This window comes from Engystomops pustulosus, chromosome 7 (genome assembly GCF_040894005.1).
Source record: "Engystomops pustulosus chromosome 7, aEngPut4.maternal, whole genome shotgun sequence".
In the NCBI taxonomy this organism is placed as follows: Eukaryota; Metazoa; Chordata; class Amphibia; order Anura; family Leptodactylidae; genus Engystomops; species Engystomops pustulosus.
The window spans coordinates 164704315-164730804 of record NC_092417.1 but is presented as its reverse complement, the minus strand read 5'-3'; the positions used below and the strand labels follow the sequence as shown (position 1 = coordinate 164730804).

At 45.2% G+C, this 26490-nt stretch overlaps 1 protein-coding gene across 1 annotated transcript; it reads right to left on the bottom strand.

Annotated features, from left to right (window-relative positions):
• Positions 1-215: 215 nt before the first annotated feature.
• LOC140069051 (ZP domain-containing protein-like) lies at positions 216-25540 on the bottom strand. The gene is made up of 13 exons (XM_072114383.1): positions 25486-25540; positions 17209-17408; positions 14085-14222; positions 13255-13384; positions 8943-9531; positions 7604-7745; positions 7182-7337; positions 6853-6905; positions 6338-6513; positions 3877-4271; positions 2845-2941; positions 1542-1728; positions 216-578 (listed from the first exon to the last, which is right to left on the bottom strand). Exons 5-13 carry the CDS (start codon positions 9478-9480, stop codon positions 427-429), a joined length of 1896 nt encoding a protein of 631 aa, XP_071970484.1. The 5' UTR covers positions 9481-9531; positions 13255-13384; positions 14085-14222; positions 17209-17408; positions 25486-25540; the 3' UTR covers positions 216-426.
• Between the last annotated feature and the right edge of the window lie 950 nt (positions 25541-26490).

Sequence of the window (26490 nt, the reverse complement as noted above, 5' to 3'; positions counted from 1 at the left end):
CACCATCCCAACAGGAGGGGGCAGTGTGTCCTCCTATCACTACTAGGGGTGACTGACTGCCCTATACCATGGCTCCCCACATCATCACACCAGCAGGAGGCAGTGTGTCCTCCTATCACTCCTTATACCTTCATGTGTCCTTCCTTACAAGAAATAACACTCCTAACACCACATGACATTGATAAATTTAATTCATTTTAATGAAAATGCACCTGTTATAGAAAAAACTATATATCAAATAGTGTTTATCATGTAGTATATGGCTACAGAAGGATGACGACAATATAAATGTATGGATACATCTTAATAATTCCCAAAGAAAAAACATCAAAGCTCAGACAGTTTTCATGATTTTTCGGTCATTTATATTACAGAGAAAAATTTACATCTGCAAATAATTAAAAAAAGAGACAAAAATTTCGATTTTCACAGTTCCTGAGTCTGCAGGCGCTGATAACCGGAGAGGCGGCGTCTCTTTGTATACAGATGTACAGATAATCCGAGTAATACAACGATGGCCACTCCTGATAGGGACATCACCAAGGTGTTCACATTCAGGGAGGGCGATTCTACGTCACCTGAAAACAAAAAATCTAAAAGTTATAAATTTATAATATCACATGAAAGTCATTCACACATGGACAGGATAGATTCACTAGAGAGGAGCCCATTTCTACTTCTTATCCTAAAGGGGATGTATGTACAAAGCTGGTATTTACGAGACATCCCCTTTAAAAGAGGTTCCCATGACCAATATGTAGGGCTGGTCACCATTATCCGATCATTCTTGCTGTGCCCGACGCAGTTTGAAGTCATTGCTGCTTATCCAAGAACAGCGCCGTACATTATATAGTGGCTGTGTTTGGTACTGCAGCTCAAACTCTTTTTACTTGACCAGGACAGAGCTGTAAACGGGACAAGTGACCGATAAATTTTTAAGTCTCAGGAAGCAGTGAGACTTTTTTTAAAAAAGTGGGTGTAGGACCCCCCAAAAAAACACCTGTAGGGGTTTTCAGGTGTGAGACCCTAACCGACCCTAATTGATGGCTAAAATGATCACAAATATACAATATGGACCCCATAGGCCTGATGTACCATGTGCAGGGGGGGGGGGGGGGCAATTTCTATACTTCCGCCAATGGTAGGAAGAAGTACTTCCCCACACCACTTTCCACCTCTTAGTCTACTTTTGTCCCCTCCGACATCCGATATTGATAGAGCAGGGCCGGCGTCAGCACTGGGCATACCCGGGCAAGTGCCAGGGCCCAGTGCTGCTGGGGGGGCCCACATAAGGCCTTACATAAGGACTCCATGAATGAGGGGGGCTGTATCTAATAAATTAATAGTGGGTAAGGGCGGCTGTATATAAAATAACCATGAACTGTTTGGGATGATAAATTAGGGAAGATGAGACTATTTTAGTTTCTGAATCTTTAATGCCGCTACATGAGTTCACTGCAAAGGGGCCCACTGAGGCAATGCCGCACAGGGGCCTATGGAAACTTGGAGCCGACTCTGAGATAGAGCCTGATGGACCTCACCTGTATCACTAGGAGATTGTCTTTTCATCCTGAGAGGACCCTGGGAGATGAAGTGCTGCTGAGACTCGGAGGTGAGGGATCTCCTGCGTCTTTTGGGGTCTGCCATAGATTTTGGGAGGCAGCCCTGGTTGCAGCGAGTACTTGGATCTCCAGACTTACATAAGATGACGGTGCAGCTCATGTACACCTAAGGATTCAATAACAGGAGTCATAAGTGAGTCATTCGTTCTCATGAAATATGACACAACATGCACCTTAAAGGGCTATTCCTATGTTAGACAATATATACAATCCATGGGGGTGTGTCCTGGCTATGCTGGGAGTTATGGAAACAACCTAGTGTCAGGTCCTACTTTGAAGCAGATAACTTCCCCTGATGCTGCCTTCCATCTTCCTGCAGGTGGTGCTACCTGAGGCAAGAGACTCAGCTCACCACATGGTGGATGCACACCTGGTTATGTCCCATCCATGGCATCAAAAGGAACAAAAAAAGGAAGAAAATTGGGCACTAAAGGGGCGCTGCTCACCCCTCCTCTCTCTATAGAGAAGCGGGCGGCTGCTGCCGAAGCAATGTATGCTCACCGTACCGTGACTAAGCACCATCGGCATTACTTTTCTTTGCATGATCCCTTACTCATAAATCCAGACACCATGGTAATCTTCTTATATTTGTTATCCATGACCTCCTTCCTTCCTTAAAAGCAACTTTTAAAATTATGCTAATGAGACAGAAGGGCTTCCCTAGCCCCTCTATGCTCTGGCTTTGCAGCACGTCTCAGTCTCATCCTCCCTCCTGCACTTCCTGAAATCTCGGCATCAGTGATCAGTAGGAGTGGGGTAGGTGCTCATTCATACAAACAGCTTGTGCAGCTACAGCATGGAGGAGCTACGGTATTTCTGCTGGATCATTAGCATAATTGTAAAAGTTGATTTTAAGAAGGAAGGAGGCCATGGATAACAAATATAAGAAGATGACTACAGTCCCGGTGCCTGGAGCTATGAGTAATGTCCCTGGTTTATCATGATGGATTTTGATGGTATTTTCCTTTAAAGGGCATCTACCACCAGGATGAAGGGCTGTATGCAAATGAGCTAGAGGAGTTCCATGTTCCATAGGTATTAATGGAGGCCGCAGCCCGTCAGGCTTATTCGCATACAGCCCTTCATCCTGGTGGAAGATGCCCTTTAAGCTCCGCTGAATAAATGATATCCAAAAGTAAGGATGTCAATCACTAACTGTGCATTTAGAAAAGAATATCTAATGAAATATCTAATATATAATGAATATTCCTAATTCACTTACTTCACTATAGTCTCCGATAAATGCGAAAGCCTCCATTGCAAATCTGTATCGTGTCCTTGTCGAAGAATATTCCACAAAGGTTTCATCTATTATACATCTGAAATATTACAAATATTAGAACCTTCATCACATTTCCTCCATTATACAACAAAGCACTGTGAGACCTGATACATTGAGCAACAGCGCCCCCTATGACACAGTCATCCCACTACAGTGCCCCTATAATAGAGGCAACCCTGTGTAAGTGACCTGATATAGTGAGCCAGATTACAACAGCGCCCCCTATGACACAGTCATCCTACTACAGTGCCCCTATAATAGAGGTAACCCCTGTGTATGTGACCTGATATAGTGAGCCAGATTACAACAGCGCCCCCTATGACACAGTCATCCTACTACAGTGCCCCTATAACAGAGGCAACCCCTGTGTATGTGACCTGATATAGTGAGCCAGATTACAACAGCGCCCCCTATGACACAGTCATCCTACTACAGTGCCCCTATAATAGAGGCAACCCCTGTGTATGTGACCTGATATAGTGAGCCAGATTACAACAGCGCCCCCTATGACACAGTCATCCTACTACAGTGCCCCTATAATAGAGGTAACCCCTGTGTATGTGACCTGATATAGTGAGCCAGATTACAACAGCGCCCCCTATGACACAGTCATCCTACTACAGTGCCCCTATACCAGTGCCCTGTGTCTCTGACCTAGTAGAGTGGGACTTATTACCCCTAAAGTAGAGGCAATTGGCTGTTAAAGTCATATTCACTATACGCAATTGATGGTTGAGGTTCCTGGATTGAGGACCCTTCTCTGTCCCGTCCATACGCCCCAATAGAGTCTACAAGGGTTGTTGTATGGGGGTCATCATTGCTTGATTGACCAGGTCATTGAAGAATCATGAGTTCCTTCAGTGCAGAATTTGAACAGCGCTCCTTGTGGCGTTTTCCGGTACTGCGTCTACCAATCATGATGAAGTCGGTAAGACTTTGACGACAGCTAAGACGGTAAAAAAGTGAATTTACCCGTTTCTTTTGATGTCATAAAATATGGGATCATCAGGGTTGTCATGCGGCGTAGCTTTACAGGACTCCACGAATAGCTGGACGTTAGGGATGGAGGAAGAAACCTGGATCTCCATATAGATTAACTCCCGCAGCTCCACCTGCAGAGGATACTGGGTCTCCACCTCTACAAAGCGATCGTCTGTGTAGAACTGGAACGTGTAGGTGAAGTTACCGAATCCGGCCTCTGTGAACACGTAATCCGACTTGTGGGCGCGAAATGAAGCGGATACTCGGCTCTTTTTGGGAAATGAGCAGTTAAAGGGAATGGACACCCCATGTTTCCGGGTAATGACACTTGATTCGTTGTGGAAGGACGAAGCTTGGTTTTTAAAGACGATTTCGTCTTCTGTTTCCTGGAAGACAAACGGAGGGTTATATGAAATGTTACCTATAGAATGGTCTCATCCATATATAATCATAACCAAAGTTAATGGGTTCTTAGGATTAGGGTTTTACTATACAGGCAGTCCCCGGGTTACGTACAAGATAGGGACTGTAGGTTTGTACTTAAGTCGAATTTGTATGTAAGTCGGATCTGGTACGTTTTTTAAATGTACTGTAACTCCAGAAACTCCAGTCTGTATACCGGCTGTATCCCAGTGACAGAATGCAGCTTTTCCCACAGCCGGGTATTCACGGGTAACTAAGGATGCATTAGCTGGTGAGTTTGCATCCTTAGTTACCCCGTCTTCTTTGATGGTCTATAGCAGTGATGGCTAACCTATGGCACTGGTGCCAGAGGTGGCACTCAGAGCCCTATCTGTGGGCACTCAGGCCATCACCAGAGATGACTCCAGGTATCTTCCTGCAGTCCCAGACAGCCCAGGACTTGCTGTGCACAGAAGTTTTTTTTAAAGTGACAGCTCTACCTGGGACTATTTTCTGCTTTATTGGTGTGCTCAGGTGCTGGTATCAATGAAAGCTGTGACAGAGAAGAGAGTATAAATCACAAATTACATTTCTATGTTGGCACTTTGCGATAAATAAGCGGGTCTTTGTTGTAGTTTGGGCACTCGGCCTCTAAAAGGTTTGCCATCACTGTTCTATAGCCACCCTAATTTCACTGCGGTCCCGTTACATCAGCGGCATGTAAAGCGCTTCCGTGCGCATAACGTACAAGCTGCTGGTATCGCACGACAGCGTCCTTAGTTACCTACCCCTCCGCTTGTATCACTAAGATCGCGGTCGCGTTATACCAGTGGCTTGTTCTTTATGCGCACTGAACACTTTACAAGCCGCTAGTATAACGCGACCGCGATCTTAGTGATACAAGCGGAGGGGTAGGTAACTAAGGACGCTGTTGCTCGATACCAGCGGCTTGTACTTTATGCGCACGGAAGCGCTTTACAAGACGCTATTGCATGACAGCGTCCATAGTTACCTCCCCTTCCGCTTTTATCACTAAGGAGGCGGTGGTTGCCGCGTACCAGCGGCACACAGAAGAGCAGCAGAAGTCTGGCATGGAATCTGGCATTTCTACAGAGCTACTGCGATCCAAGGAACGGGTCAACCGCAGATACAAACGGGGTCCTCGGCCGCGCATGTGCGGGTGAGGACCCCGTTCGTATCTATGGGTCGTTCGTAACTAGGATTGTCGTAAGTCGGGGACTGCCTGTATTCACAGATCTCCTATTGGGGGATAAGGGTCTGATTGCTGTGAGTCAGAACAAACTATTCTGGAAATATTTTTTAGTAATGGAAAGTTTGGAGAAAATTGATGTCCCCCATTCTGCTGATCATTGGGGTCCAGTCATCAGACATTTATCCTACTAGTAGATAAATATCATAATTGATACAATTGATTTAATTTCAATGTATAACCAGTAACTCATGAGCTCCCTCTAGTGGTGACTTCAGGCTTCTTTTAATTCTAGGTTTAAGCAGCAAATTTGGGAAACTTATTGAAAAGCATATCTCTGACAACAAAGCATATATCTGAAAACTGTACAAAATATAACACTAGACATTGATGTATATGTTTATCATCCATATAGACTAATGTTCTGTTGTGAGACTCTCTCTGTGGCATGTAAGTCGGATGACGGCCCAATTACTGTGCCGAATCGCGTTGCAAATTTGCACCTACAACACACAGGATGATATGGACATCTCCTGGAGTATCTCACTTTATAATAATAATAATTATTTATTTATATAGCACACACACAGATGACGCAGCGCTGCACAAAGCATGGCAAATTGGTCCCTGTCCCCAATGGGGCTCACAATCTAATCAACCTACCAGTATGGAGGAAACCCACACAAACATGGAGAGAGCATACAAACTCTTTGCAGATGTTGACCTGGGTGGGACTAGAGCCCAGGACTCCAGCGCTGCAAGGCAGAAGTGCTACCCACTCAGCCACCGTGCTGCCCATATAATAAGATTATTTGAATACATTTTAGTTTTTGATGTTACCTCAATCTCTGTCCCACAGGTGTTGTAGGCCACGCTGGCGATGAGGTGGGTGCTGTTGGAACTGACCAGACATTTGGGGTCATTGAGGCGAAACTGGTTTTCGTAAAGTTCGTGATCAGCTGACTTGGCGGCGATTAAGGTCATGGTGTTTTCGTGGCATATCAAGTCAATGTTATCTAGAAACACAAGGTCCAAAATATAAGTAGTCTTAAAGGGATTGTACCAAGATTGTATGGTATTCCCTACACATAAAAAATGGGATAACAATTAGCAAAAGACCACCAATGACCTGGAGAACAGGTATCCTGTTCTCACTTAACGAGTGAAGAGGCAGGCATGTGTGGGAGTGCCATGGGAGTGCCGGAAATTGCTGAGCACAGTGCTCCGGTATCTCCAGCACTCCAATTCACTGTCCATGAAAGTGCAGGAAATTTCTGAAAGCAAAACTGGATATATTAGAACAGGAAGAACAATAGTGAATGTACTTGGAGACCTAAATATATAGTGGAACGTACCTAAACTTTTGGGTCCCACCACTACGATGATACAACGCATTTCAGACTGGTAGCTATAAAAATAAGGTGAACAGGTGGTGATCAGAACATCATGGTAGTTAATTCTGCGCTAACAGTGATAACAGGGGATTATAAATGGATATACAATATACAGGAGTAAGAATTATTATATTTTGACCCCTTCTGTACATGTACAATAGACCTAAATAATGGTCACCCGGGTTTTTGCTAGAAAACGCTTAGTACTACATTGTATGGAATACACTATCATATCCTATACAATGTATAAGCAGATCCTACAATGAAGTGATGTGACACACTCTACTGACCCATTGGAAGTTTCTGCTACAAAACAGAAGGGTACGTGCTCTCCCACATTACTTTCGGATGGTCTCCATTCTGCTACCGTGCTCCTTGTAGTGGAACGAGATCTGGGTAAAGATTTGGCGATGCCAGGTGGCCCGCTGACTTTGAAATCTGAAATACTGCAAAAAAAAGTACATATCATTGTCATAATCAAAGTTTTTTTCATTATATATACAGTATTTATATGCCTAATAATACAACAAAATATGCAACTGTCCTCTTCTTCCATAAACAGCGCCACATTAGTCCACAGGTTCTGTGTGGTATAACATTTTACACTCATTTACTTTAATGGATCAGAGCTGCAATACCAGTCACAACCAATGGATAGGGGTGGCGCTATTTATAGAAAAAAGCAGCAGCATGTACGGTAAATATTTCTTACGTTTCATAGGTTGCCTGAGCTGACAGATGGAGCTGGAATACACTTCCCACATTGGTCAGAAGCTTCTCCCCATGACGCGGAGTAGGCGAAACAAATTTTGGTCTGTAGTCTCCGAAAGTACAGGAGGGAGCAGGACTGGTAACTAGATGGAGTTAAAAATAAGTGTCGGTAATGAAAAAGAGAGCAAACAAGAGGTGGACCTCTTCTCGAAGGACATCTACCCCCAGGATGAAGGATAGTAAACTAAGCACACTTACATGTTGGTTTGAGCCCCCTCTGGCAGGATGGCTCTTTTTTTATCTTGTTTTTGTAAAAAAAGGATTTAAAAATTATGTAAATGAGCCCTGGGGTTCTCTCCCCCTAGTAGAGAATACCCTTAAAGGACATCTACACCCACATTTAGGGGTGATAGACTTTCACCAAAGTAAAGCTTGTTACCTTAGGGGTTAAGTGGGAGCCCTTCTGTCACGTTCCGGCACATCTGCTACACCGAATAAAATACTTTATAAGAATATGCAAATGAGCCGAGCACCCCCTGGCTCCGTCCAAAGATAAAATATGTTGGGATCATTTGCATATTCGTATAAAATATTTTATTCGGTGTGTCGGAACGTGACAGAAGGGCTACCACCTAACCCCTAAGGTAACAAGCATTCCTGTCTTCCACACTGGTGGTAGATGTCCTTTAAGGCATCAATGTCTAGTTCCATAGAATCCTATTAAAGAGAACCTATCACCAGGGACCTCATTTTCCCTACAGACAGGTTGCAGGAGCCCATTACAGCTGCAGTGCAAATATGTCTTTCTGCTTTCTCTAAGCATCTACATTACAATATAATTGTGTGTTATAACTTACCGTGCACCCTGACAAAATCCTGGGGTAGTCACAGGGGCTGGGCTTTAGTATGGATGCATTTCAAAAAACATTACTCACTCCTCAGCTCTCAGCCCCCACCTTTGTGCTCCTGTCTAGCTCCGCCTCCTGCTCCTTCTCAGAGGTCACAGCCTGGTCAGCCTGACATCAGTGTGGGAGGGACAAGCTGTACAGGAGCACAAAGACAGAGGCAGCCTGCAGCTCAGACAACTCACATGTTGTTTTTTGAAATGCATCCAAACCAAAGCCCAACCCCTGTGACTACCCCAGGATTTTTTCAGGATGCAAGGTAAGTTATAACACACAATAATATTGTAATGCAAATGCTTATTAATGGCAGAGAGGCAGACGTTCACTGCAGGTGTCATGGGCTTTTACAACCTGTCTGTAGTGAAAATGAGGTCCCTGGTGACAGGTTCCCTTTAAGGTGTATGATTCATTACACGTTCCTTCCATTATTCTTACCTTCCACTATAAACTGTAGAGAAATTTTGCTCAGGGAATCCCAAGAGTGTTGTCCATCAGACGTCAGGTAATCCCATTCAGTTGTTCTATATGGAAAGGTTACGGCCTCTGTCTCTGCCTCTATAGTGGTAGAATCGCTAGTCACAAGGTCTCCAACAAGGTCTTCAGTGGTGTGGAGGTCTCTGGTGGTGACCTCAGGACCACCACTCCCTTCCATAGTGACTTTTTCCGAGGCTATCGGTCTACTAGTGACTCCAGTAGTTTCATCTGTAGCGTAATAAGTTGTAGACGAGTCTGTAAATCTTTCAGTTTCTACAGAACTTTCCACGCTTGTGATGGATTCTGTCGTCCAAGTCGTTGAGTCATAAAATGTTTCACTCGTTTCTGATAATGTGGTGCCGTACCAGAAATATTTTTGGGAATCCTTTGGCAGTTCACGACTTTTACGATTATAGGGAGGGTATTTGTAAGCCCGTGTGCCATCATTGTATGAGAGGTAAATGTAGTCCCTTGGAGAGTCTTCAAGGATCAGTTCCATCACATAGGATCCAATGCTGTACCATCCAGTATAGTGTAAGGAGCATTGTCTCTAGAATGAAGATTACATACAAGTCTTATACTGAGCATCAGACTAGGCCCCAGCGTGATAGGTGACGTGATCTTAGGTTGCGTTACACTATAATTTTGCTGGATCAAGGCTGTCACTAAGACTCTATTCACACTGCTCAGAACTTCAATTGGCAGTTCCATAAGTTTTGAGTGTAAACATAAAAAAAAACACAAAAAGTGGAGCAGATTTATCAGAAACTGTTCTAATTGCCCATGGAAACCAATCAGAAATCAGCTTTAATTTTATAAACAGCTGTGGGAAAATGAAAGCTGAGCTCTGATTGGTTCTGCTCTCAGACACTTATGGTAAATCTCTCCCGAAGTGTTGTGTCTTCTGTTATAATCTGAAGCCTACAAGCAGATTTGGTATTGTGAAGAATGGCATCGTATACCCTAAAGCTACTTGCACACATACTTTTGCTAAAATCAACTATTACAATTATGCTAAGAAGCCCAAAGTGCTAATGGGGGGGGCATTAACAGAGCTCCTCCGTTCTCCAGCTTCACAAGTTGTTACAATGTGCAGTAAAATATATCACTGTGTGATATGACAGCAGGCAGAGGGAAGGTGAGGTATGTAACATCATGTAACACCACCCAGAGCCTTTGTGGCTCATTAGCATCATTTTCAAAGTTGATTTTAGAAGGAAGGATGGCCATGGATGACAAGTATAAGAAGATTACCACAGTCACGGGTCCTGGATTTTTGCGTAAGTGGTTTATCATGTTTGATTTTCCATGGGCACTGATTCATTTAAAAAGTTTAGCATTTAGGGCAGGGGTGTGTCCTCCATTAAAAAAACTGATGGTGCCTGGACTTGGGCACCTGCCATTAGAGCTTGTCCTAGTCAGAACAGTTTTTAACGGTTTACCCACAGACTATAGTTTATGCATATCTCCCAAATTTTGGGCTAGAGAAAGAGGGACAAAAAGCCCTTTTTTCATAGACCACGCCCATAGTTCTGCCCCTTGCTCCACCCCCAAACATAGTATAATATCCTCCTTAACTCTTACAGGACTCTGTTCTTTTTCGTTTTCGTTTTTGTGTTTCTGTTTTTTACTCCAAATAACTTTTTAATTTTTACGTTTACAGAGATTTGTGTGGGCTTGTTATCTGTGGGACAAATTGTACTTTTTAGTGGCGCCATTTAATATTTCATGCAATGTACTGGAAAGATGGAAAAAAATTCCAAGTGCAGTGAAATTGACAAAAAAGACATTTGCTGCGTTTTCTCGTGGGCGTCTTTCATTCTGTGCTCAAAATGTCACTTCCCCTCTATTCTTTAGCTTGGTACGATCACAGGGATACCAAAATTTATATAAGTTTTAGTAGATTTAAAAAAAATAACATCTATTTACTAAAATTTTTTTGCCTAATTCTGAGGCTAATAATATCTTCACACTTTGATGTACCAACCTACACAAGGTGTAATTGTTTGCAGTACATGCTAGTGTTTTAATTTAATATTTAATATTAATTTAAACAAATTTGGGACCTATATGACTGTTCATTTTTATTCAAATATTCATGGATGGAAAAATGGTGAAAAAGTGGTGATTCATACATTTGGGCGCTATTTTCCGTTAAGGTGTTCAAGGCCAGGAATATTCTTTTTAAAATTTTGATGGAACAGCATTTTGGGACATTTCTATGATTTTTACATTTTTTAAATATTTTTACATTTACTATTATTTCAGTCCCTCTAGGGTATTTTAACCCTGCAGGGTCTGATTGCTCATACTATATACTGCCAGTGTCGGACTGGCCCACCAGAGCATCGGAGAATCCTCCGGTGGGCCCCAGGTTCTAACACTTTATAATGGGCCCCAAAGATCTTCATTTGGAAATGAGTGGAATAATAATAATTTCATATTATTATATATTTCATATAGGATGATTCCAATATTATACAGTATATTATTACATCTTGTTAATGATACATTTTAAATTATATGATTTGTTTAATGGTATCTTAAAATTGTGAAAAAAGTGGTGATTCAGACATTTGGGCGCTATTTTCCATTAAGGTGTTCAAGGCCGGAAATAATCTTTTAAAAATTTTGATGGAACAGCGTTTTGGGACGTGGCAATACCTAACATGTTTATGATTTTTTCCTTTTTTACATTTTTGAAAATATTTTAGAAAATTTTTTTACTATTATTTCAGACCCTCTAGGGCAGTGATGGTGAACCTTTTAGAGACTGAGTGCCCAAACCATGACCAAAAGCCACAGATTTTTGCCAAAGTGCCAAATGCCAATTTAAAGTAACTTATTGCTCCCTGCTGTGTCACAGATTTGAACGTATTGGCGTCCTGAAGACACCAATACAGTAGAAAGATGGAGAAATTCCATCTAAGATCCCCTTAACAGGATGAATCACAGGAACTGTGGAGTTGTTTCAATGATAATCCAGCTCTGTCCACACCTTGTTCCTCCTCTACTTCAAGTCTCTATAAAATAGTGCTGAACACGGCACTTTCTGTGACTGCAGGAGGATGAGTCCTGAATGGCTGGGTGATGGCCTGGGTGATGGCCTGGGTGCCCACAGAGAGGGCTCCGAGTGCCATCTCTGGCACCCGTGCCATAGGTTCGCCACCACTGCTCTAGGGTACTTTAACCCTGCAGAGTCTGATTGCTCATACTATATACTGCAATACTACTGTATTCAGTATATAGCAATATTACTGGTGATCTCTAATACCCGGACATTTCCAGGCTATTGGAGATTATTAGACATGGAAGGCCTACGAGTTTCTATGAGACCGTAGGCTATCATGGCACCCGATCGCCGCCCTCCGATGACATCACTGGATGTGAGTGTGTGTGTGTGTGTATGGGCGGGGGGGGGGGGGGGGGGCGGTAAACGTGCCAGCACACCGACCGTGGCAGTTACAGGCGGGTGTCAGCTATGTTATAATAGTTCGTGCAGGTGTGAGAATGGGCCTAATGGCTCCCACATAGTGTAATGTCCCCTTTCTATGTCCCTATGGACTCATATGATACGGCCAAAATGCAACTCAGCACCATATAATGGTCCATCTTTAATTCTATCCTACCTTTATATTTGGTCTCCTACTTTTATTTATTCCTCCAAATATATTCCCTAGTTTCCTATACTACCCCCCTCCCCTCTCCTCCTCGTATTGTTGCCTCCTTCCCTCAATTGCCTTCAAATTGTGCCCCCTATCCTTCATCTCCTCACATTGTGGCCCCCTCCCCTCTCTCATTTTGTGGCCCCCCCTATCATATTGTGGCCCCCTCCCCTGCAATATTGTGGCCCCCTATCCTCCTCTGTTCCTGGGTATTAAACAAAAAAAAAAAAAACCTTGCTACTTACCTTTCCCTCGTTCCCCCCAGTACTGCTCCTCTTCTCCTGGGGGTTTTAAGATGCCGGAGTATGTAAGTGTATTTAGTTTACAATCTTTCATCCGGGTGATAGATTTCCTTTATATCCACCCAGAAGTTTATATGTGAATTAGCTCGTACTAGCCAGTTTTTTCCCCCTCTTGGGTTGTGTTCTGGATACGAATAAAGGGTTACCGTCCCCTTTACTACCATGAGCTCTATGTAAATACGTAGAAACTTTTAGGGAGGGGGCATATGCTTTCAATACCAATTTTCCAAAAATAAGTTAGATTGGGTTCTCTATAAAATTCAACATTTTTAGACCACTTTGATCCTAATGAATTTAGCATCTTACATTATCCAGGGAAAATATCCACCAACACGATGAGCATTCAGGATAATAATATCCGTATCTGCATGACACATGATCTCCATCAGGGTCGTATCCTAATAAATTTATGGTGGTTCCACAGTTCTGGGGAATTCTTAAAAAAAAAGAGATAAACGTAGTTAATGTAGAAAGTGATAAAGTAATATAACAGGAATATAAGCTTTGAAGAGTCAATACACGGGCAGTCTTTCGGTTTGTACTTAAGTTGAATTTGTATGCAAGTCGGAACAGGTAAAACAGACAACATTTTTATGTCCCAGTGACAATTGGATTTGCAAAATCTGGTCATGGGACCAAGGATTATCAGTAAAGCTTCATTACAGACACCTTACAGCTGATCATTGCAATCTGGGACTATAGTAACATCCAGAGACTTCACCAGAGATCACAGTGGGCAGAGAGGTCCGTTTGTAACTAGGGGTCTTCTGTAAGTCGGAGTCCTTAAAGGGGTTGTCCAAGTGTTAAAACAAACGCGAAAATGGGCTGGGGAGGACTTTTTAAAAATAATAAAAGTGTACACTAGGAGCACTTGTCAGGTGCTCCTAGTGTCCTGCAAGGGGCTCCGGAAGCTCCGCTCCGACTACTTCTGGGGGACATCCACCCGTCACCAAGTACCAGCGCACACAGCTCGGATGGACCGCGGCGCAGGACACCAAGAGCGCCAGACGAGGTAAGTTGACTTATTTTTTTTAAAAAGCCCTCCCCTGCCCGGCTCTGAGATTTTTTAACACTCGAAAAACCCCTTTAAGTCAGGGACTGACTGGATTATGAGGAGCCTCTACACAGTGCTATACCTTATAACTGGAATGATGGTGGTCACAGGGGAGCTGTTGGGCAGATGAGTATCGGATCTGATTCCTAAATCCACAGCGGCCGTCAGTGTCCACCCAGAATAGTAATAATAATTGTTGACCCAACAACAACTGTCTTCCCTGTCGAGACAAAAATTTTCATGAATATATGGTGGGAGGGTGTAGCAAGGCCTGATATAGTCTTGACGAGACAACCTGAAAGTGGGAGCTGCACTCATCCACAATCTCACAAAGCAAAGCCTATGTACATCTGTGTGTACAATCTAATAATAATAATTCCTTTATTCATATAGCGCACACATATTACACAGCGCTGCACAGAGTTTGCCAAATCAGTCCCTATCCCCAATGGGGCTCACAATCTAATCAACCTATCAGTATGTTTTGGAGTGTGGGAGGAAACCGGAGGAGCCGGAGGAAAATCACGCAAACACGAAGAGAACATACAAACTCTTTGCAGATGTTGACCCTGGAGACATGAACCCAGGACCCCAGCGCTGCAAGGCTGTAATGCTAACCACTCAGCCACCGCGCTGCAATCTACTACTGTTCTTTATGTATCCTTGCCTATCTAGTCTCTAACAGTGCAGTAGAACCAGACATGCAAGATTTTTCTGTTTATTCTGTCTGCTACTCTTTGTCTTCTACTGTCTAGTCTCAGCAGTACTGTAGAGATACAATTCGGTCATTAGAGAGGTAAAGAACATCAGCCCCAATGGGGGTCATTTACTAAGGGCCTGATTCGTGTTTTCCTGACGTGTTACCCGAATATTTCCGATTTGCGCCGATCTTGCATGAATTGCCCCGGGATTGTGGCGCATCAGCGCTGGCATGCACGCAATGGAAATTGTTGGGGGGGGGGGGGGCGTGGCCGAACGAAAACCCGACGGATTCGGAAAAACTGAAAAAAAAAAAAAAAGTGTTGCGGGACTCGTGCTTACCTTCACTTGGTCCAGCTTGGTCCAGCACAGCAGCGCCACCTGGTGGACGTCGGAGGAACTACCTTAGTGCGGCCGGACCCGAATCCACCGCAGAGAACGCGCCGCTGGATCGCGAATGGACCGGGTAAGTAAATCTGCCCCATTGTGTATGTCCAATTTACTAAGGAAGTCGGGAAATTGCACTAATTGCTATTGCTATTCCCGTGTATATTGCTGGATGCGACCGATTCACTAAGATCGTGTGGCAGAAATAATGAATCTGGCACTTCTCTGCACTGGCCCAACAGTTCACCGACTTTTTTGTAGTGCACCTTTAAAGGGGTTTTCCCACGAAGATAGGGATAGGGCCTAACTTGCTGATCAGTGGGGGTTTCAGTGCTGAGACCCCCACAGATGGCAAAAACGAGGGCGCATGACCGCTCTGCTCCATTTGATTTGTAAAGCGCTACGGAATATGATGGCGCTATATAAATAAAGATTATTATTATTAATCTCTATGGAGCTGACGGAGATCGCCAATTTCAGCTCCATAGAGATTAATGGAGCATGCGCTGCCGTCTGCTCCATTAGTCTGACGGAGCGACGAGGGGTTTGGCGATCTGTGGAGGTCTCAGCACTGAGGCCCCTTCCACACTTGCGTTGCAGATCACGTCAGAGTTTGATCAGGGAGCGATCAGGGTTTGGTCAGTGAAAAACGCACATTTTGCATCAGAGTGCAATCAGTTTTCAGTCAGAGTTTGTTCAGTGTCTCAGTTTTTCACGCACGTTTTCATTGCAATTTCAATGCGTTTTTCCCGCACACATAATGCACGTGAAATGGACTCAGGACTGAGCGCTATCTTTTCTATGGCAATTGATGCGTGAAAAACGCATTGCACTTGCATTTCACTTGCAAGTGTCTCAGAGTGCAATGCGTTTTTGATGCATCTCCATAGACTTGTATGGTGCGTTTTTCAGGCGCATGACTTGCAAAAGTAGAGCATGTCGAGATTTAAACGCGCGTTAAAAAAAATGCGCGTGTGTGCGTGAAAAAAATGCAAGTCTGAAAAGACCCATTGATTACAATGGGTCACAGTGCAATGCAAGTTCTGCGCGTCAAAAGCACGCGCAGAAAATGCGCGAGAAAAACGCAATTGTGAAAGGGGCCTGAGACACCCATTGATCAGCAAGTTAAGCCCTATCCCGTGGATAGGGCCTAACTTGTCTTCGTGGGAAAACCCCTTTAACACAGGGCGTGCAACAGACCTTAAAGGCACAAGCGCAATTAACTTTTAGTTAGGTTATTTGGGCTGCTGTGGACACCCGAATCACCCACAAACATGGGAACATGCTGCTCCCTCAGGGCTTTCGCATATACGTCCACATAGACGGGTGTCTGAATGTACCCTAAGTTTACGTGATGTAATGCCCCATTATGTCAGCCTATAGAGTGGCAGAAAGAATCAGTTTATTGGGGCTCATTTACTTACCCATCCGCTGGAGTTCACAGAAAGTGTATTGTCCGACAATAATGCACTGTGCCGCGATTCACTAAGATCGTGCGCCCGATATCCTGCATGTGTCCCTTCCCCGCTCAGGTCCAACAGAGTTCACCTTCTTCTTCCTGGTGGATGTAAGTTCTTGATCTTGCGACACAATTTGAAAGTTAAATCCCACGCTCAGTCCGAATCTGTCAGATCGTCCGACGGCACTTCCCCCCCAGTTTGAGCCACATGGAGGCTAACGGAGCTGTGTGAAAAAATCGATTGCGTGCGCCAAATTTCCAGTGCAGCCACCTGTTAAATACCTGTCCAAGCCGTGCAATCCCCGAAAAAGGTGAACAGTCCGACGAAAGTGCGATCCGCCACCCTTAGTAAATGAGCCCCAATGTGTCTTCTGCTGTGATTCCTATAAACCTGCCTATCTAGTCTCAAGCAGCACATTCAGTCTACGATCTACTCCCTGTACCCTCACCCTGTAGAAAATTAGCTTTGCTTAATCCTGCCATCCTAGTCATCAGCAGAACAGTTCTGATCCATTCAATGAAATCTCAAGCTTTTTAGAAGCAGAAAATATCATCTTGCTCTGAAAGCTACTGCACTTGCTGTTATCCTAATTTTCAAGTCTCCATTATTACATTCCAACTTTTATTTGGGAATAATAGGCAGTAAGGATCATTTTCTTACCAGAGTTGGAAGGGTTTATCATTGTACACTCGTCTGGTGACATGACCTTCATACTGGTACCAGCGACTCGGGTACTTGGTCCTATTTTCTACAGGTTCGATCCAATGATTTATCTCGTAACCGCAGTCCCCATAGAAACAGCTCCAGTAGAAAGGACTTGCATATGCACTCTCGAAAGCAGATTTATATTTGAAATCAACCTGGAAGATATTATTGTTAAATGGGTTTTAATAGCATATCCATATTAGTACAGCGCCTATAGTGGCCATCTAGCGAACTGCAGTTGACTTCCCTGTACTATACATTATAGCTGGAGGCACTAGGACCCAGCAGCTTCAGCCTACGCCTTTGTTAGACCCCCACAAATCTCATATTTTCGACCCATCTCATTAATAGATCATCCATATCAGTGGGAAACCCCTTTATAAGGAAACAGATTAGTAAAAACAATGTAAAATTTCATCAAATTAGGGTGGACAGGTACATAGTGGCCATGATACAACACAGCGCTGTTCTCTGTCTAGAGGTCCAAAAGGATTACTATGCCCCGTGTATAGTCAATTGCTAAGCAAACAGTTCCTGGCTTGTAAGTGGACCAATTTCCACTGCTGAAATTATGGGGCACATTTACTTACCCGTCCCGAAGCGATCCCCGAGGTGCGTTGTCCGCAAGGATTCGGAGCTGCCGCGATTCACGTCCGATATCCTGCATGTGTCGCTTCCCCGCTCAGGTCCGCCGGAGTTCACCTTCTTCTTGGTGCATGTGGGTGCATTTCTTGCGACACAATTTGAATTTTAAATCCCGTGCATTGTCCAAATCCGTCGGGTTGTCCGCCGGCCACGCCCCCCGATTTGCGTCGCATGAAAGTCGAAATGAAAGATTGCACCAAAATCCCATCACGTGCGCCAAAAACTCCTGTTAAATGCGCCGCAACACGGAAATCGTCTGGAAACCCGAAGAAAATGCGGTCCGCGGACCCTTAGTAAATGAACCCCTATGTGTTGTGTACAGAAAAGTAGGACTCCTACTATTAAACTGGGTGTCCAGGTCCTTGTACAGTGACCAGTCTTGGTATTTGCTGGAATTAAAGGAAACCTATCACCATGGATCTACCTATTAAGGTAGATCGGGTGGTAGGTACCTCTATTGTATGTAAGGATAGCCCTTTTAGGGGTCCAATAGCCTCTTTGATCCTCATACCGGCATATCTTTGGCGCGCAGCTACGAGGAGCTGCACGTCCTTGTCCGCGAAGCCGGTGTTCTGCGCATGTGCAGTATTCTGGCTTTGCGGACGAGGGCTGCGAGGATCTGCGCGCCGAAGATATGCCAGTAGGAGGATCAAAGAAGCTACTGGGGCATCGAGTAGCCGGAGCTGAGGCGGCACGGCGTGGTTACTCCACATCCCAGTAGCCTCTTTGATCCTCCTACCGGCAAATCTTCGGCGCACAGCTACGAGGAGCTGCACGCCCTCGTCCGCGAAGCCACGCAGAACTCCGGCTTTGCGAACGAGAGCTACGAGGAGCTGCGCACCAAAGATATGCCGGTAGGAGGATCAAAGAGGCTACTGGGGCGTGGAGTAGCCGCGCCATGCCGCCACAGCTCCGACTACTCCATGCCCCAGTAGCAACTGTAGACAATCTGCATATTAGGGAATTAAAAGTTAGAAAAAGATTGTGGGAATGTGAGGATTAGCTCTTAAAGGGGCTTAAAGAGGCACCTACCACCCGATCTACCATAATAGGTAGATCCATGGTAGTAGGTTTCCTTTAAAGTATTCATGACTATTGATGAGCTAACTCATGGGTATTGACAAAAGTTCAGGTCCGCTCAACATTATTCATGACTTGCCCCCAAAAACCTGAGAGGTCACCCACTCCGTGTTATACGGACCAAACATGGCTGCCTTGAAACGGCTGATCTGAGAATACAATGATGATGGTGGGTCGTATAGTGGAGTAACTTAAAAATTTCAGTAGCTCCAAACCTAGGCCACCCAACGTTGGGTAAGTAGCCACAAGATCGTATGGGTGATACCTGTTATACACATAACATTGAGTGATTGAGGAACCAGTAAGACAAGGCCACAGACCTCAGACCTCTTCAATCATTGGGTCATGTGATCGTCAGATTCCCACCCATCAATATAAAAATCATGGACCCCCCCCCCTCATTAAAATTCAGTAAATAATAATTCAATGTTTGGGTAATAATCAAGTCCTACCATCCATCCGCCTCCATTATGCTTAGTTGCCCTGAAAGACACGGTCCCACCCTGCATGTGGGACCCGGACACGACGCTGAGGATAGACGCCCACACAATGAAGATCTGGAGTCCGGCCATCGCTCTTCTTACATCTGTATGAGGCGTCTTGGTCGCTGACTTTATATATCTCAATCGGGTCTAAAATTAGTGAAATGAGATGGCAGGACGTCGCCATATATACGTCACTTATATCACAGTCAATGAGGAAGTTGTTAGGATCCATATAGTCAGGTAAACCATTTATTAAGGAAACAATTAATCCAAGTCAATTTAAAGCCATGACATTTAAAGGGATTTTCCCATAAAGACATCATCTGTGATCTCAGAAACTCTTGCCCAGACATAAATTTCCTGTATGGCGCCCCCTGTAGGGGAAATGTAGTATTACATATTGGCCGTTGAAAGTACTGGACATAAAATGTTGTCCATCAAATATCAGGTCTGAGGTCTGAGGTCTACAGTCTATGAGGATGGGAGGGGGGGGGGGATGACACAAGAGCTTACAGTCTATGAGGATGGGGGGGGGATGACACAAGAGCTTACAGTGTATGAGGATGAGGGGGTGACACAAGAGCTTACAGTGTATGAGGATGAGGAGGTGACACAATAGCTTACAGTCTATGAGGATGAGGGGGTGACACAAGAGCTTACAGTCTATGAGGATGAGGGAGGACACAAGAGCTTACAGTCTATGAGGATGAGGGGGTGACACAAGAGCTTACAGTCTATGAGGATGAGGGGGTGACACAAGAGCTTACAGTCTATGAGGATGAGGGGTGACACAAGAGCTTACAGTCTATGAGGATGAGGGGGTGACACAAGAGCTTACAGTCTATGAGGATGAGGGGGTGACACAAGAGCTTACAGTCTATGAGGATGAGGGGTGACACAAGAGCTTACAGTCTATGAGGATGAGGGGGTGACACAAGAGCTTACAGTCTATGAGGATGAGGGGGTGACACAAGAGCTTACAGTCTATGAGGATGAGGGGGGGGGGACACAAGAGCTTACAGTCTATGAGGATGAGGAGGTGACACAAGAGCTTACAGTCTATGAGGATGAGGGGGTGACACAAGAGCTTACAGTCTATGAGGATGAGGGGTGACACAAGAGCTTACAGTCTATGAGGATGAGGAGGTGACACAAGAGCTTACAGTCTATGAGGATGAGGGGGTGACACAAGAGCTTACAGTCTATGAGGATGAGGGGGTGACACAAGAGCTTACAGTCTATGAGGATGAGGGGGTGACACAAGAGCTTACAGTCTATGAGGACGAGGAGGTGACACAAGAGCTTACAGTCTATGAGGATGTGACACAAGAGCTTACAGTCTATGAGGATGAGGGGGTGACACAAGAGCTTACAGTCTATGAGGATGAGGGGGTGACACAAGAGCTTACAGTCTATGAGGACGAGGAGGTGACACAAGAGCTTACAGTCTATGAGGATGAGGGGGTGACACAAGAGCTTACAGTCTATGAGGATGAGGAGGTGACACAAGAGCTTACAGTCTATGAGGATGAGGGGGTGACACAAGAGCTTACAGTCTATGAGGATGAGGGGGTGACACAAGAGCTTACAGTCTATGAGGATGAGGGGGTGACACAAGAGCTTACAGTCTATGAGGATGAGGGTGACACAAGAGCTTACAGTCTATGAGGATGAGGGGGTGACACAAGAGCTTACAGTCTATGAGGATGAGGGGTTGACACAAGAGCTTACAGTCTATGAGGATGAGGAGGTGACACAAGAGCTTACAGTCTATGAGGATGAGGGGGTGACACAAGAGCTTACAGTCTATGAGGATGAGGGGGTGACACAAGATCTTACAGTCTATGAGGATGAGGGGGTGACACAAGATCTTACAGTCTATGAGGATGAGGGTGACACAAGAGCTTACAGTCTATGAGGATGAGGGGGTGACACAAGAGCTTACAGTCTATGAGGATGAGGGGTGACACAAGAGCTTACAGTCTATGAGGATGAGGGGGTGACACAAGAGCTTACAGTCTATGAGGATGAGGAGGTGACACAAGAGCTTACAGTCTATGAGGATGAGGAGGTGACACAAGAGCTTACAGTCTATGAGGATGAGGGGGTGACACAAGAGCTTACAGTCTATGAGGATGAGGGTGACACAAGAGCTTACAGTCTATGAGGATGAGGAGGTGACACAAGAGCTTACAGTCTATGAGGATGAGGAGGTGACACAAGAGCTTACAGTCTATGAGGATGAGGGTGACACAAGAGCTTACAGTCTATGAGGATGAGGGGGTGACACAAGAGCTTACAGTCTATGAGGATGAGGAGGTGACACAAGAGCTTACAGTCTATGAGGATGAGGGGGTGACACAAGAGCTTACAGTCTATGAGGATGAGGTTGACACAAGAGCTTACAGTCTATGAGGATGAGGGGGTGACACAAGATCTTACAGTCTATGAGGATGAGGGTGACACAAGAGCTTACAGTCTATGAGGATGAGGGGGTGACACAAGAGCTTACAGTCTATGAGGATGAGGGGTGACACAAGAGCTTACAGTCTATGAGGATGAGGGGGTGACACAAGAGCTTACAGTCTATGAGGATGAGGGGTTGACACAAGAGCTTACAGTCTATGAGGATGAGGAGGTGACACAAGAGCTTACAGTCTATGAGGATGAGGGGGTGACACAAGAGCTTACAGTCTATGAGGATGAGGGGGTGACACAAGAGCTTACAGTCTATGAGGATGAGGGGTTGACACAAGAGCTTACAGTCTATGAGGATGAGGAGGTGACACAAGAGCTTACAGTCTATGAGGATGAGGGGGTGACACAAGAGCTTACAGTCTATGAGGATGAGGAGGTGACACAAGAGCTTACAGTCTATGAGGATGAGGAGGTGACACAAGAGCTTACAGTCTATGAGGATGAGGGGGTGACTCAAGAGCTTACAGTCTATGAGGATGAGGGTGACACAAGAGCTTACAGTCTATGAGGATGAGGAGGTGACACAAGAGCTTACAGTCTATGAGGATGAGGGGGTGACACAAGAGCTTACAGTCTATGAGGATGAGGGTGACACAAGAGCTTACAGTCTATGAGGATGAGGAGGTGACACAAGAGCTTACAGTCTATGAGGATGAGGGGGTGACACAAGAGCTTACAGTCTATGAGGATGAGGGGGTGACACAAGAGCTTACAGTCTATGAGGATGAGGGTGACACAAGAGCTTACAGTCTATGAGGATGAGGGGGTGACACAAGAGCTTACAGTCTATGAGGATGAGGGTGACACAAGAGCTTACAGTCTATGAGGATGAGGAGGTGACACAAGAGCTTACAGTCTATGAGGATGAGGGGGTGACACAAGAGCTTACAGTCTATGAGGATGAGGGGTGACACAAGAGCTTACAGTCTATGAGGATGAGGGGTTGACACAAGAGCTTACAGTCTATGAGGATGAGGGGGTGACACAAGAGCTTACAGTCTATGAGGTTGAGGGTGACACAAGAGCTTACAGTCTATGAGGATGAGGAGGTGACACAAGATCTTACAGTCTATGAGGATGAGGGGGTGACACAAGAGCTTACAGTCTATGAGGATGAGGGTGACACAAGAGCTTACAGTCTATGAGGATGAGGGGGTGACACAAGATCTTACAGTCTATGAGGATGAGGGTGACACAAGAGCTTACAGTCTATGAGGATGAGGGGGTGACACAAGAGCTTACAGTCTATGAGGATGAGGGGGTGACACAAGAGCTTACAGTCTATGAGGACGAGGAGGTGACACAAGAGCTTACAGTCTATGAGGATGAGGGGGTGACACAAGAGCTTACAGTCTATGAGGATGAGGGGGTGACACAAGAGCTTACAGTCTATGAGGATGAGGGGGTGACACAAGAGCTTACAGTCTATGAGGATGAGGGGGTGACACAAGAGCTTACAGTCTATGAGGATGAGGGGGTGACACAAGAGCTTACAGTCTATGAGGATGAGGAGGTGACACAAGAGCTTACAGTCTATGATGATGAGGGGGTGACACAAGAGCTTACAGTCTATGAGGATGGGGGGGGGGGGTGACACAAGAGCTTACAGTCTATGAGGATGAGGGGTTGACACAAGAGCTTACAGTCTATGAGGATGAGGGGGTGACACAAGAGCTTCCAGTCTATGAGGATTAGGGGGACACAAGAGCTTCCAGTCTATGAGGATGAGGGGGTGACACAAGAGCTTACAGTCTATGAGGATGAGGGGGGACAAAAGAACTTACAGTCTATGAGGATGAAGAGGTGACACAAGAGCTTACAGTCTATGAGAATGAGGGGGTGACACAAGTGCTTACAGTCTATGAGGATGAGGAGGTGACACAAGAGCTTACAGTCTATGATTATGAGGGGTGACACAAGAGCTTACAGTCTATGAGGATGAGGAGGTGACACAAGAGCTTACAGTCTATGAGGAGAGGGGGACACAAGAGCTAACAGTCTATGAGGATGAGGAGGTGACACAAGAGCTTACAGTCTATGATTATGAGGGGTGACACAAGAGCTTACAGTCTATGAGGATGAGGAGGTGACACAAGAGCTTACAGTCTATTAGGAGAGGGGGACACAAGAGCTTACACTCTATGAGGATGAGGGGGTGACACAAGAGCTAACAGTCTATGAGGATGAGGGGGACACAAGAGCTTACAGTCTATGAGGAGAGGGGGACACAAGAGCTAACAGTCTATGAGGATGAGGGGTGACACAAGAGCTTACAGTCTATGAGGATGAGGGGTGACACAAGAGCTTACAGTCTATGAGGATGAGGGGTGACACAAGAGCTTACAGTCTATGAGGAGAGGGGGACACAAGAGCTAACAGTCTATGAGGATGAGGGGGACACAAGAGCTTACAGTCTATGAAGGGCATTCCAGAGAATTGGTGGAGCTCAGGAGAAGTCCTGCAGACGTGCATCAGAGGTTCTAATTAAGGTAGAGATTAATCTAATATCACTGGCAGATCGAAGAGCACGGGAAGGGCGATAGACTGAGACGACAGAAGAGAGATAGGGAGGTGCAGCATTAATCAGAGCTTTGAGGATGAGGGTTATTATTTTAAAGTGAATACGGAAGGAGACAGGCAGCCAGTGCAGTGATTGGCACAAACTGGAGGCATTTAGAATACATTGTAGAGGAGAGAGTTTAGTGAGTGGAAGAGTGATTAGTAGGGAGTTACAGTAGTCTAGTCGAGAGTGACTAAGCGCAACAATTACTATTTTAGAAGTTTTAATTGTCACATTTGGTCAGATTCTGGAGATGTTTCTGAGATGCATCCGGCAAGAGTGAGCAAGAGATTGAATATATGGTGAAAAGGAGAGGTCAGAGTCCAGCACAAGCACAAGACAGCCGGCCCCTTTTACATGAATGCTTATGGTGGCTGTAAGCTAGCTGTACGAATGGTTGCCGCAGGAGTGCATTCTGCGCAGCACGGTATGGTGAGCATGCGCACGTGTCACCATACCATGTCACAGCTGGAAAAAGGATAGAAGATGCTCTATCTCTTGCTGTATGTACTGCATGGCTGCGCAGCACCCTTTGGTGAGGGGATGGGTGAGGAGCGCTCACCCCTCCCCTTCTCCAGTTGGCCGCATGCATACATGTGTAAAAGGCGCCTAGGTTTGCAAAAGGGCCCTAAGTATCCAAATTTAAAGATGTAAAGCACTACCTGTGCATTTAGAATAGAATGGGGCTCATTTACTTACCACGATCCTGCGGCGCGTTGTCTGACGTTGATTGGTTGCCATGGACAAATAGAAATATTCTGACTTTCAGACACTTGATAAATCTGCCCCATTGTGACCCCTGTCCTCAATCCAGCTTGCTTTGTGGCCTCCTGCCTCCATTTTCCCTTGTATTGTAGCCTCTGTCCTCCATACCGTGGCCCCACACTTTTCTGGCACTTTGCTTGGGGCCAAATATGGGCTGGGGGAGGTGCTGGGCTATGCTTAAGACATTGCAGTTCAGATGTTGGTGATGATGCAGCTTACCCGTCTCCAGGCTTCACTGTAGCAGCCAGCGTGAGCCACACTGTCCTGACCAGCGGCCAGAACATGGAGGCGAAACAACCACGGTGAGTGCGGGACACTGCAGGAATAGCCTGGACATTCTCCCAACTGCCTGGGATGGTGAAAAACCTGGACTGTCCCACTGAATCCGGTATTGTAGGTGCTATGCCTTTACCTGCTTGTTAGAGTGGTTAGTGTTTGACAGCCATAGGTGCCTCTCAGAGGATTCCAACTGCCAGGGCAACCTCTTTGGGGTAACAACCACAGGCTAGATGGAGGCACCCATGTGCTGCTGCCATTTAAGTGATGCAGACTCTTTCAACCACCACACTTATATGGCGCACAACAGCAATCTATACTGGCATCTACGAACCCTCCACCCCAATAATTATATACCAGTTTTTGTTTTGGTACATGGGATCTCCATGCAGTGTCTCACACCCATGTCGACAGAGACTGTTTTTAACAGTCAGGTCCTACTTTGGAGCAGGTGACTGTGACCCTACTGTTGCCCCCCCCCCCTCTCATCTTTCGGCAGGTAGTGCTGCCTGAGACAAGAGGCTCAACTCGTGATGGCATTGTGTTGTATCAAATTGGGGCAGCACAGTGGCTTAGTGGTTAACATTACAGCCTTGCATCCCTGGGGACCTGGGTTCAAGTCCCAGGGTCAACATCTGCAAAGAGTTCTCTCCATGTTTGTGTGGGTTTCCTCCAGGTCCTCTGGTTTCCTCCCACACTCCAAAACATACTGGTAGGTTGATTAGATTGTGAGCCCCATGGGGACAGAGACCAGTTTGCCATGCTCTGTGCAGCGCTGCATAATCTGTGTGCACTATATAAATAAAGAATTATTATTATTATTATTATTATTATTATTATACCTAAATGTGATGTTCCTAACAAGAAATAACACTCCCAGCACCACCTGAAATTGGTAAATTTAATTCATTTTAATGAAAACGCAACCTTTATAGAAAAACAATATAT